The sequence below is a fragment of the Drosophila mauritiana genome, chromosome X, assembly GCF_004382145.1.
Source record: "Drosophila mauritiana strain mau12 chromosome X, ASM438214v1, whole genome shotgun sequence".
In the NCBI taxonomy this organism is placed as follows: Eukaryota; Metazoa; Arthropoda; class Insecta; order Diptera; family Drosophilidae; genus Drosophila; species Drosophila mauritiana.
In genome coordinates this window covers 2626762-2641711 of record NC_046672.1, presented here as the reverse complement: position 1 = coordinate 2641711, position 14950 = coordinate 2626762, and the positions used below count along the sequence as shown (strand labels likewise).

General features: G+C 54.1%; 4 protein-coding genes across 7 annotated transcripts; 3 read left to right on the top strand and 1 right to left on the bottom strand.

Moving 5' to 3' along the window:
• Window positions 1-23: 23 nt before the first annotated feature.
• Window positions 24-2152, top strand: LOC117148829 (circadian clock-controlled protein). The gene is made up of 3 exons (XM_033316479.1): window positions 24-1145; window positions 1228-1720; window positions 1779-2152. The coding sequence occupies exons 1-3, from the start codon at window positions 1058-1060 to the stop codon at window positions 1978-1980; spliced, it is 783 nt and encodes a 260-aa protein (XP_033172370.1). The 5' UTR covers window positions 24-1057; the 3' UTR covers window positions 1981-2152.
• Window positions 2087-9194, bottom strand: LOC117148827 (period circadian protein). Of its 4 annotated transcripts, none has more exons than XR_004459940.1 (9): window positions 8886-9194; window positions 6542-6690; window positions 5436-6472; window positions 5019-5375; window positions 3218-4956; window positions 2915-3151; window positions 2711-2851; window positions 2471-2653; window positions 2087-2384 (listed from the first exon to the last, which is right to left on the bottom strand). XR_004459940.1 is itself a non-coding variant. In XM_033316475.1 (8 exons), exons 2-8 carry the CDS (start codon window positions 6634-6636, stop codon window positions 2582-2584), a joined length of 3678 nt encoding a protein of 1225 aa, XP_033172366.1. In that variant the 5' UTR covers window positions 6637-6690; window positions 8886-9194; the 3' UTR covers window positions 2087-2581. The 4 variants fall into 4 exon arrangements, 2 of the variants coding, with proteins under 2 accessions (XP_033172366.1, XP_033172367.1); XR_004459941.1 differs by lacking the exon at window positions 8886-9194 and adding an exon at window positions 6807-7006; XM_033316475.1 differs by having other exon boundaries at window positions 2087-2653.
• Window positions 9195-11716: 2522 nt separating this feature from the next.
• On the top strand, window positions 11717-12664 carry LOC117147552 (protein AF-9 homolog). Its single transcript, XM_033314494.1, has one exon. It carries the CDS (start codon window positions 11818-11820, stop codon window positions 12514-12516), a length of 699 nt encoding a protein of 232 aa, XP_033170385.1. The 5' UTR covers window positions 11717-11817; the 3' UTR covers window positions 12517-12664.
• Window positions 12665-12920: 256 nt separating this feature from the next.
• LOC117147843 lies at window positions 12921-14320 on the top strand. Its single transcript, XM_033314906.1, has 2 exons — window positions 12921-13263; window positions 13401-14320. The coding sequence occupies exons 1-2, from the start codon at window positions 12939-12941 to the stop codon at window positions 14201-14203; spliced, it is 1128 nt and encodes a 375-aa protein (XP_033170797.1). The 5' UTR covers window positions 12921-12938; the 3' UTR covers window positions 14204-14320.
• The last annotated feature ends 630 nt before the right edge of the window (window positions 14321-14950 follow it).

Here is a 14950-nt window from a genome sequence, read left to right as displayed (position 1 = left end):
TAACGGACAGTACAGTACAACTCCACTAATTGTCACGCCCCGGAAAAGAAATGCACTCGATGGTGAGCGGCACACAAATTGTTATGTATTTTTTGTTGACCCAAAGCAATATATTAAAGGTTTTTACAGAAACTATTGCTCGCATAGTACTTTAAATGTAAAATGGTTTAGATTTTAAGTATTGAATTAATTTGGAGCTTAACATGGTATGTGGATAAGCCGACATCACTGTTCCAGTTCACACAACTCGCTGTTGATTGGCGCCCATGTTGAGTCGGCGTCATCTCACCGACATGGCAGGAGATCAAAGTTGACTCCACACTTGTCCACGCCGACCTAGAACCTGACACGCACTGCCAATTGGCCGAGCGGTCCGATGGTCACCAGATGGCAGTCCGTATCCGAATACGAATCCGAATCCAAGTTGAATAAGGGGAGCGCAACTTTGAACTCTATTTTACACAACTTACTTTTTTGAGATGCCAAGAGTATCTCTTGTGGATCGAAGCTACCTAAATAACAGGGTATGCCATATTCATGGCGGTTCTATGGAACCTCTAGAGGAGATTCCCCGCACGAGAGAGATATGGAGAAGAGAAACCAGTTCTCCATTGCAACCCAGTTGAGAAGCGTTCGGCTTCTACTCACATCCGATCGGATACGATGAATGATCCGAGTGCGGCTTGGACGTAGCTCACATCCATACCGGCAAGTTACTTACTTTAGCGCCTTTAGTTATGGCCGATGATTTATGTAGGAAGGAGAATGCCTTTTATTGGACTCGTTTAAGTTCAAATTTATAATGGAAAAGTATGATCTCTGATCAAAGGCGATGTTTTTCCAGTTTTCCCAGTCCGCATTAAAACTAAGTTTCATGCCGGTAAGCCGCACTTGGGCGCAATTAATTCAATCTGGTCGCAGAATCGCACTTGAACTTGCACCCGCCGCCAGAGGATAAATAGGCCCGACTTCTGGCTGGATTCCGTCAGTTGTCGCTTGGCTAAATCGGCGCACAGAGATTACGGACTACGGACAACGGAACACGGAATACGGAGAAATGCAGCTTACCGGTGCCCCTATGTTCCTCGTGTGGATGGGTCTACTTAGCTGGGCTTCCAGCAGAGTGGACGCCTCCGAAGGATTTCGTGAGTTTTCAATCGTTAATCAGTATAAGTGAAGTGGCTCCTAATGTTTCCTAATTGTTTACTCCATACCCTCGAATGGCAGCATCGCCGCTGAAACGCTGCAAGCTTCAGGATGAGGCGTGCTTGGTGGCGCAGGCGCAGACCTTTTTCCAGGCCTTCAAGAATGGCATTCCGGAGCGGCAGGTGGCCGCGCTGGAGCCCATTGCGCTGGGCACGTTGCTCATCGAGAGCGGCGGCCACTCGGACTCGCTGAAGTTCAAGCTGACCATGAGCGATGCCAAGCTCTACAATCTGGCCAACTCGATGATGTTCAAGAGCCTGAAGGGATTCACCAAGGACCTAACCAGGCCGCTCAAGCTGACCCTGCTCTTGGACAATCCGGAACTGGAGGTGCGGGCCAAGTACGACGTAGACGGCAAACTGCTCATCCTGCCCATTGTCAGCAAGGGCGACCTGACCATTCGGATGAACGATGTGCACACAAAGGTTCGGATTACCGCCGAGCCAGTGAAGCGCTCCGATGGCCACACCTACCTCAACATCACCGACTACAAGACGGCCACCAAGATCAAGGGGTGAGCATGGCCTGCATGTCTAGCCAACTGAATGGTGACCTCAAACCTCTCCTCCTAGTGGCCACTTTGACCTGTCGAATCTGTTCAACGACAACAAGGAGCTGCGCGACAGCACGCTGAAGGTGCTGAACCAGGAGTGGAGCACCCTGGCCCTCGATGTCCAGCCGAAGATCAACGAGGCCTGCTCCAGGGCCTTCAGGGTCATCGTGCAGCATCTGTGGGCCAACATTCCCTACGACGAGTTCTTCGAAGAGGAATGAACGCATCGAAGTCGAACTACTTGCCACTCTAGCTAATTACTGATTAAACCATCTAACTAACTAGCTGCACTTAATCCATATCCGATTGAAACAACTAGGCCAGGTGTGGGCGTTGGCTTTTCGATATTTATTGTACAATAAATAACTAAAAAAGATTCGGATAAATAAACCTTAGGTAGAAGAGAAGGGTGGTTCGAACCACTCTAGTTTTCAATTCACTTAATATTCTGGTTAAACATAGGACAGATATCATCTAGAAGCTTTGCTTGGCTTGAGATCTACATTATCCTCGGCTTGCACAGGTTCTGGGCATCCTCCAAGGTCGGCTTCCACGTCAGTTCTTCTGATGCTTTCGGATACTGAATGGTGACATCCCACGGATGCGTTCGCGTTGATTCGGAGAACTTGAAGGGAATGGAAGGGGGAGTTAGGAATGGGGGGAACTGGTGGGACTGGCTGGTGCTCGGCCAGACCGGAGGCAACTGCTCACTCGTTTCCAGGACCCTGCTGCTCCTCGGTGTCTGCTGCTCGGATCGTCCTAGGGATCGACATTGTGCACTCGGTTGTGTACGTCGGTCAGCAGCAACTGCGGGTGTGGCTACTACCCATCCCCGTGCTGTGTCTGGTCCTCCTCCGGGTGCTCCATGATCTTGCTCTCAGATGTGCTCATGTTCTGCAAAGTACAGAAATGGTTTACATTGAATCGCATCGTGGACTGGACTGTACGTACCTTCAGCTTTCGGTGCTTGGGGTCCTTTTCGGTGTCCGGCGGACTCTCCGATCCGTCCGTGGTCTTGATGAAGGACGAGTAGAAGGAGGAGAAGCTGGAGCCATCCATGTCGTCGCTGTTCCCATTGCTGTCCGTGTATTTCTGTGGATGAGCGCATGTTCTTCATACTGGCCATTACCAATGGACCTCACTCGTATAGCATACCTTGTTGTTGGCGGGATTGCTGCTGCTGCAGGGCGGGTCGGAGTTGTAGTCGCCCATCACGGAGGGAATGGGCGAGGAGTCCGGCACCTCCTTCTTGCAGGGATCGGACACCGCCGCACTGGAGCCCGGCTCCGTCTTGACGGATGCGCTCTGCGAGGAGGGACGCTGCACCTGGGCAGGAGTGGTGACCGAGTGGAATGCACCCGGCACCTTCTTCGTCATGGACGCCGGCGTGGTCTGTGGATGAGTATGGGGATTCGTTGGAGTTAAGACAATTCGGTACGGCACCGGCCACTGACTTACCGTGTACACCGACTTGTTGTACGCGGATTGGGAGCCCAACGGACGCTCGGGAATCTGGAGAGCGTTGGCCATTCCGGGAAAGGGCATCGGCTGGTACATCATGGCCGTGGCTGCGGCCGCCGCCGGGTGTGTGTAGAAGAGCGAAGGATGCGGGTACATCACGCCGGCCATGTACTGCAGCGGCATGGCCTGGGCGGCCGCGGCAGCCGCCTGCTGCGAGGTGGTGGGCATGTCCGTGCCACCCTTGTGCGGATGCTTGTGCATCCGGGGGGAGCGCGTGGGACTGGTGGGCGTCAAGGAGGCGGGGATGTAGTAGAAGGTCGGGAAGAGGCCGGCGGAGGAAAAGCTGCTTTGAGCCATGGCCGTGTGCGTGGAGTGGACGGGCGGGGTGATACCCACCGAGAACGGTGGCCAGAGGTTTATGTTCTGCGTGCAGGTGGGATAGGACGAGGGTCCTGGCGTAGAACTGCCCACGGAGGAGGACGCTCCCGCCGCTGCTGCCGCTCCTGCTCCTCCTCCGGCTGTACCTGGAGTACCCGTTCCCGAGGTCGTTGTGGCTCTGCCGTCCGGTGTGCCTGCTACGCCTGTTCCGGATCCTCCTCCGCCCGCCACACCGGCTCCTCCCGATCCCACACCGCCAGTGCCGGCTGCTCCTCCCGCACTCCCTGCCGCTCCCTTGATCGCATCTGTTCCCAGGGTCAGCTGCTGCTTGGGCTTGTTGGCTTCTCCCTCCCAGGAGTGGGAGCCGCCTCTTTTTATCCCGTGGCCTGGACCACTGTACTCCAGCATCTTAAGGGTGTCATTGGCGGACTTCTTGCTCTTCTCACCCGTCCGTCCGCGCGACTCGCGGTGCTTCTTCAGCATGAACTTCTCCATCTCGTCGTTGTGCTTATTGAGCAGGGATTCGGTCAGCGTGACTGGCGGTATGGCGGCGCTTCCGCCTCTGGATGAGCTGGTGGTGCCGGTTCCGGTGCAGGAATTCGTTCCATTGCCTGTTCCAGTACCTGTGCCTGTACCTGTTCCCGTCCCAGTTCCTGTCCCGGTTCCAGTTCCAGTGCCTGTACCTGTTCCCGTCCCAGTTCCAGTCCCGGTTCCAGTTCCAGTACCTGTACCTGTACCAGTCCCTGTACCAGTGCCCGTGCCACCAGTGCCCGCAATGCTCGTATTCGTCACACTGCTCATGTGTATGTTACTGGCGGTGGTGAAGTTGCCCGAGGAGCCACTGCCCCCGCTGCCCTCGTGGACGGGACTCATCGGACCACTGGCGCCACTGACACATGTGCCGCGCGGCTCCGGCGGCTCCGTTTTGGGCGGATCGAGCTCCGCCGGCGCCGTGACCGGCTTGCTGTTGAAAAAACGCAGCAGGTTCTCGTTATAGTTTAGCTGGTTGTAGCTGGGCGGCGTCTCGGTGGAACTCTTACTGTCATAGTAGTCGTGGTGCGGCGAGATCTCGCCGAGCATCACGCTGTCCCGCTCCGAGACGGTCAACTCGTTCTCGTGCGGCAGCTCCAGCTTGAGGTCCGCCCGGGACACCTCGTCCATGAGCGTCTCCATGAAGCTGGCCAGTGCCTGGCAGCGGCGGGAAACCTCCTGCTTGACCGTGTCCGACGGACGGGAAACCGTCTCCGCCAGGCGCTTCACGATGTCCTCCTTTATCCGCGTGTTCCGGCTCTGTGCCTCCTCAGATATCTTGAGCTTGCACGTGGGCGCCGCCTCGAAGACGTTGCACTGCTTGGGTCCTGGAAGGTGAAACGACCTGTTTAGAGGATCATTGGATCACTGGGTCGGCCTGCGAACTCACCCTGAAAGACGCGATGGTGTCCGACGACAAACTCCAACTTCCGCGACCATGGATTGACGAAGCTCGTCCACTCGGTCTCCAGAAGGACGTAGCAGCCGTTCTGGATGAGGAAACGGTATGGCTTGCTGCAGAAGGAGGCGCCCGCCGTCTGGCCCTTCTTCATCACCGTCTCGTAGGTCTCCTTCATGACGGAGAGGTCCTCGTGGTGGTAGAAGTCCATGATGCTGCGGCCAATCAGGTCCTGCGGCAAGTAGCCCAGCGCACTGACCGCCGCGCTGTCCACGTGCGATATGATCCCGGTGGCCGTGTGGCGTATGGCGAACTTGGGGCTCTTCTGGGAGAGAATCTCGTCGGGAACTGGGGGCAGAGATAGATGGTTAGATGGCTGGATGAATCTAAACAGGCGCAGATACTCACCCTTGTAGCTACTCTTGATCGGAGTGGCGCAGATGACGAGCAGCATGTTGGTGCCATTGGAGACCATGTAGTTGTCCGGTCGCGCCTCCTCCGGGGCCTCCCTGAAGGTGAGCCCCAGGCGGAAGGGTTCGTAGCTGACGGGCCTGCCGATGACGCCGAATCCGCCGGACTTGAGTCCCCGGTAGCGACGCAGCATTACACAGAAGGTGCTCTTGGCGTCCTTGGGCACGCTGCCCCTGGACTCCGCAATGGGTATGCCCGTGGTAATCTGACTGGCGAAGGTGGCACGGTCCTTGAGGTGCACAAAGTCGATGAAGGACCTGCCCAGCCACATGTCGCGCGGGTAGCCCAGGACATCGGTGATGCTGGGCGTCGTGTACAGGACGATGCCGTCGTGCATGGAGATGACGCAGCAGAAGCTGTCCTCCTTCACCCGCTCCCCGCGCTGTCCTGTGCCCGCCGCTGCTGCGCCCACCCCGGTCATGGACTCTAGCTTGCCCGGACCTGCCTCCCAGGTCTTGTCGAACTTGGCCAGGCCGCTGTCCAGACCAGCTGCGTGGCCCACTCCGCCGCAGCCGCCCATCGAGGGCGGGACAATGGTGACGGACAGCGGCGAGGGAATCGGAAAGCTCTGTGCCGCCTCCGACTTGGCCACGCCCTCGACTCGGTCTGCCTCCGACTCGGAGCCGGACTGGTCCTCCTCCTCCTGCTGCAGCTGCTCTGTGGCCTGCGGCTCGCTGTGATCCTCGCCGTGCTGCTGGTCCTGCAGCTCTCTGCATATCTGCTGCTCTACGCACCCAGTGCCGCTGGGCCGCGGCTTCTCTTCGTCCCTGCCCTCCAGGCTCGTCGACGCCGAGATGAGGGTCTGCGCCTGCCCCGCCCCCTGGCCGGCGCCCTTGTTCTTCTTCTTCTTGCGCGACTTATCCTTGTTGCGCTTGATGATCATGTCGCTGCTGCTGGCCTGCGTCGAGGGCTTGCCGCCATAGCCACTGCTGCCGGAGGAGTGGCTGCCGCTCAGGCGGGACTTGGAGCTGCCACTGGAAGGGGATGGGAGTAGGAACGCTTAGTCACCGCTCCGCACGATGGTGCACATTAGATGGACTCACCTGCGCTGCGACTGGCTGTTGCTGCAGCTGTTCGAGTAGGCCGAGTCGGACACCTTGGTGTTGTGTGTGGACTCCGTGGACTCGCCGCCCTCCATGGTGCTTAGGTTCTCCAGCTTGCCCAGAGAGAATTCGTTGACTAGTGCGAGATGCTGGAAAATCGTAGGGTGACCATTAGCACTTTAGTTATCCTTGATAGGACCTTGAATAGGGATAACCCACTATTCCTATTCAAACTAACACAACTGATTAAACTTCTATGATGAACCTATTTATGTATGTCCTTCCTTCGAGGAGATTCCGTGAGCAGGACAGGACTACTGAGTACCCGTTCAATGAATGACCGACCACCACAATGCGGATTCTATTTGCACCGGATTCATTCAGAGCAGCACTGTTGCATCAACGTGAGTCGATTGCGTTGTGAGTAGTTTCACTTCGGCCGGGTGATGAAATGAATCACGAAATCTGTTGCGGCACCGGGCTGCGGCGCGCAAGCCCCCCGATTCCCTAGAATCCAATTCAAATTCCGAATGTTGGTTCGTTAGCGTCTTCACGTTGCTCGCCAAAGGTATTGTGCCCAGCTACCCACCGACGCTTTCTAGGATCTGAGGCCCAGCGATTGGAGGGGGGGAAACCAGCCGTTGTTGCACGTGTTCCGACTGCCTGCCATTCGTGTTCATGAATCATGGCTTGGGTAGCTCCTAGTCCTAATTGGCCAGAGCTTTATTGTGAAATTGTCACCTTGACTTGCACCTGCTTGGTGGCCATAGAGTGGATACTCTCTGCCCGGCTCAGACTGAGAACGATGGGTAGAGAACAAAGCCGCCCACACGGGGGTTGACTGCAACGAGGCTTCACTGTGCTAATTAACAGCGCAGCGGGAGCGAGCGAGACGGCGCGACGCTGCATTCACGTGCAGTGCGATGTGCTTTTGCTCTCGCGTTGCCTCTGCAGCTCCGCCAACGGATGTCGTTATGCAGTCGCAATGCAGCCCGGCTCCAGATACGCAGATACGTACATAGATACTCAGATACTCAGATACTCAGATACGTAGCTGCACAAATGCGACTTTGGTGCGCAAATGTACCCTGGTTGGAGGCACATTCTCCAGCACGAAAAGCGCTGACTTGGTGAAAACTGCAATTACAAAAGAACCCATCGAGGAACTCATATTTCCCACAATGCACACTATGTCGTAATCGTGCATATAGCAAGCACCCAATTCGGCGAGGAGTTCGGTTTCAGCGATTGCATAAGACCCAGGTTCATCCTCCCCGATTTGGCTGAATCAACTAAGCCCAAAAATACTACAGACACACAGCCATTAGGGTGGACCCCATTCCAGGCTCTTCAGAGTTTCTATTCAAAGCAAAGATAACCAAATGGGCCACGTAAACAAGCTGATAGGTGTGTCGAAAAATTCCATTGGATAATACCATTTTGTGCCCAACAAAGTGGCTTCCAACCGACTGCTCCATCTGCCCAAATCCTCCAGTTTATCCCCACCAAGGATTGTGTAACTCGGTGGTTAACCCAGTTCGCATCCCATATGTGGGTGAACTTTGACGCAGCGCGGCAAGAAGGCCAACTGGTCGAATCGAAACCGCCGCGATGCTGGGATTTGCTGGATTACATTGGTCGTGCGTCATTCCGAGGATGTTAGATAATGCAGCAGAGGAAGCGCGGCAGACATGGATGACAGTCGCATAACCCGGGGGCAAGACTTACTGGGGAAGACTGTGGAAATGCGGGAATGGTGAGCTATTAATGGTATTCTGTATAACTTGTGTAACGCGACTGTGGCTATCAAACCGCATGGGTTTTAATAGACATTCCAAATTTGCTTCCAAATAAGCTGAAAATACCAAGGGTCAATGCCCAAAGGGACCACGCTGCGTATGCGCAATATGCTCTGACCCAGATTGGCGGCGGGCATCGATTGGCTATGTGCAGCTATGTGAGTTCACTCCACGTAGCCGCAGTGTGCGTGCTGCACTCCAGGTGACCGGAAGGCAAGCGGCGACTGCAGCGGCGGACCACGCGGCGTATGCGTATTGTGCGGTCGGAGTGTGTGTTCGCACTGGAGGATGGGGGCATTCCCGAAGCGTTGTTCAGTAGGGTCAGGTATGTGCTGTGGGCTTTTGTTTACGCTTTGCTCTGTGTGCAACGTGCACTTATTAATAAACACGCTACATACATACAGACGTTATGAACCGAGTTCTTTATGTAAGCGTTGTTTTCTATTGGCAATATGATAATGGTCGCTCTCGCGCCTCTAACTATTTTGTTTCTGCGATTTTTTTGTTGTGCAGCTTTATTGCAACAACGTGACAATTGCACTTACACTCTCGCTCGCCGACTACTCGCTCTCCCCAGCTGCACTCCGTGGCCAACTGGTGTGGATCGGGTTTGCGCGCCGTCTGCTGCTGCCTCTGTTTGGAATCTCTCACTTATGTCTCACTTTTTGGCTGGCTATCCGTCACTCAGCTGTACACACTGACTCACTGTCACCAAAGAACAACAGTTTGTTTCTGGTTGAAAAAAAAAACGAAGAAGGTGTTTGTTTGCGTGATTCGACAGGTCGTTGTTTCGATTTATTTGGGATAGGGCGATTCTTTCTGCGATGCGACGAGCGCGCGATGTCGACCTTCTGGCTCCAAATTCGCACGAACACTAGTGCTCGCATCGCAAGCTCCGCTCTATAAGCCCGCGTGCACTCGCATTCCCAGAATTTTCTCACACTCACTCGCTGCTCTCCGCCGTCGCTGAGAATCGGGGAATCGCAGTCGCTCGGGAAATCGCTGGTCGGCTGAGATACTCGGACCCAAACATTAACCCTTGGGCGAAGCTTTTGCTGGGAATTCCAGCTAAGAACACCAAAAGCAAGTAATTGCAATGCCAAAGACTCCATTTCCATTGCAAGGAACCCCCAATGGCATATTCCTGTCTTTTTCAAGGCTTCATTCTATGGAATACTAGTTTCTGTTGGTTTTTATTTATGCTGGAATGGCACTTCCGCTGCCAAGTGTCAATCCAAGCCCCACGCACCAACTGCAGGTTAAGGAAAGCTGTGGAATCCCCTGCCTTTTTGGGGCTGCCTGGTGGGCGGCTGGCAGCACGTTTTCCGAGGGGTGTTTTCCGGGGAGCCGGCTGGGCGGCGGATTTGCTGGCCAAGTCACGCAGTTTGCCACGTGAGCGGCGGCTTTTCACTGCCTACGGCTTTCTCGGACGCTTTTTGCACTCGGACCCGTCCCTGCCCCCACCATGACTTGTGCGCACAGCCACTCGCACTGGCATTTCGCAACGGCATTACTCACCCACCCACTGGCCATGGTCCAAGTGCGGCCGGCAGTGCACCCGAGCGCCAGTGGATCAACGCAGTGCATCGGTCCAGCAGCTCGGCTCTCTAGCAGTTGAAAGTGGCGCCAAGCTTTTGGGTGCTTCTGTTTCCCGTTCGTCTCGTGGAAGCTCTACCTGGGCGCGTACGGAGTGGGACGGCAGCGACAGCTGATTTTCCCTGGCTTTTCCGCCTCCGCCCAGCTGGCTGTTGCGCGCTGTGGCCCACAGGTGGCGTTACACATACCTGCCAGCAGGGGATTCCCCGTCTTTTCCCAAGGGGTTGATGAACTCCGAGCGGGCGAGTGTTTCGACATTGATACTACTCATATGTAGTTACAAATGATGATTACTTGCAATTACTGTGCATTGCATTTGGCTTTTAGCCTCAGCAATGGAAGGGTTAAAAGTTGAGGCATCTGATAAATATGAAATGGTTTTAGCACCCCTCATAAAATCATATTTTTTCGGCACTTTTTATTATCCTAATCCGATGGAAGTGTCCAGGATGTCTTTATGCCTTATCAGCCGGCCCATTGGCCCATCGGCCTGCGGTGGCTTTGAATAATTGAATTCTATTAATTGGCGGCTTTGCCGACGTCGAGTGGGTGTGAAAATCCATTTGACCCGGCCCACTCCACACGCAGCTCCTTTGTGGGCACGTGTGGGTGTTTGCCCAAGCTGGGGCTCGCTCTTATCTATCGCTGCCACACACGTGCCGCCAAGTCACCGACGCCTGCCCGAAAATGATAAAGTGCGTTCGAATTAGCCACCAAACTGCTGCTAATTTGATTTTGATGCTGCGACTGTTGACTTGCCGCACTTCTCCACTCCCCGCCGCGTTTTGATGTGCTGTGATTTCATTTGATTGCCTCTAATCGGATTCCGGGTGGTGGTTTCGGGTGAGTGTCGCTCGGACTGTGAGCGGGATTAGAGCCGGGTTCCCAAGGCCCACCCTTTGAACGCCCAAGTGGCGTAGGTCCGAGGACCTGCCCATGAATATGGACTGCGATTAGAGGATGGGCGGACCACATCAGGTGGCATTGCTGGCACCTCAACTCCGCCCCAGCGCTGAACTGTAAGCACAAACGGGGATACAAACCCAGCGAGATTACTTCAGCATTTACTACTTACTGTTGAGATAGATGTCCGTAATTAACATCAGGCTTCTGTTGAAGAAGGATCCAGAAATATAGTGGGAACTTTCCAACTTAGGTTTCCTTAGGAAGCCTCGTAAGGAGCTGCTCGGGTGGCAACTTCAGGAGAAGGTGCATCACAAAATATAACAGATACGCGGCTCAGATCAGACGGACTTGAAGTAGATCTTTAGCACCTTGGAGCACCTACAGATTACACTGCATCGTCCATGAGCGTCGTTACCTGGTCCAACCGTATTCTCGAAATGTCCACATTACAATTCAGCTGCCGCTGTGCCCGGAAAATTCCCGGCCAAGTAACTGCCCGGGCCGCACCAACCCCAAGTTCCTCTGACCTAGCACTTAACTCCGCCCTCCGGCGTCTGCGCATTGCGTTCTCCCAAGTCCACCTACTCTTCCCTGGTCCACCAACCGATTCCGCGTTAATTAGTTAGAAAAATCACAGTTTAAGGCGTGAAAAAATCCGAGATGGCCGGTGTAAGACGACGGAGGCGTTGAAATTTCAACGCCTTTCGCGAAACTTTTGAGGGTCCTTAATCCCAAGTTGGGATTAACATCTTCTGCGAGGGGGAAAACAAGGTAGCAGACATTCCACGGTTATTACAAATTTTAAGAAGTGTGATAAAATCTAGAAAGTAATTATATCCATATCTAGTGGGCTTCTGTTTTTGCTGTCGCTTTCGATTTGAAAGCAGCACACCAACCACACAAGTTAGCTCCCTTCAAATTTTCGTAGACAAATTTTTAGTTTTACATTTAATTTACTTTTTTTTTTGAATCGCGATGAGCTACACAAACCTCCTGCGCCATCAGAATGTGGTGGATGACTGCCAGCGGGTGAGCTGCAACCGCAGTCCGCCGGTCACTGTCACCGGGCGCTGTGTGATCAGCCGGGACATCGTGATCGGCTGCCGCATGGAGCAGTGCGACCCGGACATGCCCTACATGCTGGAGCCGACGTGGGGCGTCTACCTGCGCCCAGGCCGCGATGGCGCCGACCTGTCGCGGTTCGTGCGGCGCGTCACCTTCAAGATGTCGCCGCGCCTGCCGCTGCGACTGCACGTGGCGGACAGCGCGCCGTTCGAGATCGGCGAGGTCCTGGGCAGCGACTTTCCATTGGAGGTGCAGGTGCAGTACATAGATGCCCGCATGTCGGCCACCTCGTACATCTTCCGGCCGCGCGTGGTGCGCGAGGGTCACGCCGGTATCTGCGAGGAGATGCTCGACAAGATGATATTCGTCAATCCCTCACCCATGATGAGACAGAACCTGACGCCCGTGCTCGTGCCCAGTGCAAATGGTCCGCCCAGGGCATCGCCCCAGTTCGCAATGGATTCCGCCGTGCCGGAGGCACCGGGGGAGCAAAAGGAACAGGACCGGGACCGGGAGCAGGTGGGCGATGTGGCGCGACCCTCGCAGACGCCGGCAAAGCAGCCCAAGAACCGCCTAAGTGTGGGCATACCTCACTCCATCGGCCAGTAGTATACATTGGGCTCCATGAAAGGAACAACTGGGAATGTTTGTTGTCCTGGCATGCGAAAATTTGTGCAGTTACTGGATTGGCATTGGATACGTTTAAATTACTACATAAATTATAAATTTATTTTACTTTTAAGCCAACTGCTTATGCTAATATAATAATAATATATATATTGGTATACATCTAATCTAAGAAGTCAGTCCAACATTGGTAACCCTAACGCTCCGTAAGTATGTAAGATTACGCCCATTTTGTGTGTATGCCTCGTCCGGGGGTGGATGCTGCGCCATTGGCTCCGCCCTCTGTCCAAACGGGGGTTGGTTCCCAGACACACAGTGCCAGTTACCCAGTCAGTTGCTCACTTCGCTGCGGCGCTTCAAACGCAACGGAACACACGTATCCTCTGCTCCGGCGAATCGCGGCGATGGCCTGGCTACCGAGCAGCTCGAACGGAGCGGATAACGCGGACGAACGGAGCACCGCCTCGAGCGGATCCTCCGGCCACAGCCAGCCCAACGAGTCACCGCGTTCCGGGCACATGAACGGTAACGGAGGCATGCGGGACACTGCCGCCGGCAGGCATCCGCCCGCCCTGCTCCGACATGCCACGCCCCACCTGCAGCCCAAGACGGAGTCCATATCCGACGGAGACGGCGACGCGGAGCTCTCCGACTTCTCGCTCAACGACACGGAGGAGGACGAGGAGGATCTTCGCGATTACATCGTTCTGAATGGCAACCAGGCGGATGGTGAGGCATAGTCTTTACAACTGTAGAGCAACCAGAACATTTCTCACACTCCACTTTCTCCACTTTTATGTACATCCCGTAATTCCCATTTTTCAATATACGTAATATAACGTTCAATTCCTTTGTTCCGCCCGCAGGCAATCGCTCACTGTCCAGTTCGCCGCGCAGTCACTCCCGCAACGGACTGCTGACGGCGCCGGCCAGCTCCGGAAGCTCCGTCGGCGGAAGCGGCGGTGGTGGAGGCAACGGCTCCGGCGGCAATGCATCCAGTGGCGGCGGCAGCGGCGGAGGAGCCACCGGCGGAGTGCGCAAGGTGTTCACCAACACAAGGGAGCGATGGCGCCAGCAGAACGTGTCCGGCGCCTTTGCAGAGCTGCGCAAGCTGGTGCCCACGCATCCGCCGGACAAGAAGCTATCGAAGAACGAGATCCTGCGCTCGGCCATTAAGTACATCAAGCTACTGACGGGCATCCTCGAGTGGCAGCAGCGGCAGGCGCCCTCGCATCCGATCCGGGCTCAACTGGAGCCGAACAACAACGACAATAGGATGGCCAATGGCCACGCGGCGGACGGGGAGCTGGAGAACCCAGATGTTCCGCCTGTACGGCACATCAAGTGTGAACGCACCGACGCACAGCTGCACAGGAATGGCATTGGGCACGGACATGGCAACGGGAACACAGGCAACGACCTGCTGATGATTGCCCCGGGAGCCGTCGTCAAAAGCGAGCTCCTCCTGGAGTCTCCACTCCCACTTGGGCATCCGCTAACCGGCCCACCCCTGCCACTGCCCACTGCTCCGCTGGCCATGGCCGAGACTCAGCGGATCAGCGGCACCGTATCCGGTGTAAAGTCGGCCAGCGGTCGGAGCAGCAAGCGACGCCTCAAGCCGGAAGGCGGAGCCACCGATCTCAGTCTGGGCAAACGGCGCAGGACGTAGAATAAGGAATCTAAGGGATGGAATCTTGGAACAAGTGGATACCGGCTTTGCCAAAGCATCCGGAGATAGTATACTACCCCGTTTTGCTATTTTTTTTAAACTACCAATAAATTACAAAGTTAATAGTGCAAATTAAAGATCCGGAATCAATAGTTATAGTTTGAATTGTTTATTCAAATTTAAGTTTAAATAATTAACGGTTTAAAATAAACAGCAAATTCGACAAATCATTGGAAAAAGCTATAATGCCATAACCTAAAACTCTGAATCGAATTTCCAATCGAACGAAATTAGCAAAGAAGGAACATAAATCACAAAGTTAGGATGTGAGCCAAGATAAAAAAGCCATTTAAATTCCAAAATCTAATTAATTTGCCACAAAATCGCGGACTTTAAAATGCAAATGGTGTGATAATCATTATTTTTTCGATGGCAATCAAAATAAATGTCAAAAAGTGGAATATCATACCTCGTTGAATTCGTTACAAAATTCCCTATCGAACTGTATTCGAAATTGGAAATTCTAATTTTTTGACATTTTTTGCAAATTTTGATGATGGTACCGAATGGTACCGATGGTACCCTTACCGAAAATGCGAAAATTTGTCAAAATTTTTATTTTTGGGAATCATAAAAATAGTGATAGGGATAGTTAGCTATGCTTATTAGCAGCACAAAACAAACTTCATTTCAGCGGTGATATCTTTTTTGGCCAAGTTATGGACAAAACCCCGTTTGTAACTACCC

Bases quoted from the DNA above. Each gene is read 5' to 3' on its own strand.
- LOC117148829 (XM_033316479.1), top strand. From the start codon at position 1,058: ATGCAGCTTACCGGTGCCCCTATGTTCCTCGTGTGGATGGGTCTACTT. The intron at 1,146-1,227 runs GTGAGTTTTCAA...CTCGAATGGCAG, and splicing joins GGACGCCTCCGAAGGATTTC to CATCGCCGCTGAAACGCTGC. The intron at 1,721-1,778 runs GTGAGCATGGCC...CTCTCCTCCTAG, and splicing joins ACGGCCACCAAGATCAAGGG to TGGCCACTTTGACCTGTCGA.
- LOC117148827 (XM_033316475.1), bottom strand. From the start codon at position 6,636: ATGGAGGGCGGCGAGTCCACGGAGTCCACACACAACACCAAGGTGTCC. The intron at 6,473-6,541 runs GTGAGTCCATCT...ATCCCCTTCCAG, and splicing joins AACAGCCAGTCGCAGCGCAG to TGGCAGCTCCAAGTCCCGCC. The intron at 2,852-2,914 runs GTATGCTATACG...GCTCATCCACAG, and splicing joins GCAATCCCGCCAACAACAAG to AAATACACGGACAGCAATGG.
- LOC117147552 (XM_033314494.1), top strand. From the start codon at position 11,818: ATGAGCTACACAAACCTCCTGCGCCATCAGAATGTGGTGGATGACTGC.
- LOC117147843 (XM_033314906.1), top strand. From the start codon at position 12,939: ATGGCCTGGCTACCGAGCAGCTCGAACGGAGCGGATAACGCGGACGAA. The intron at 13,264-13,400 runs GTGAGGCATAGT...TTCCGCCCGCAG, and splicing joins GAATGGCAACCAGGCGGATG to GCAATCGCTCACTGTCCAGT.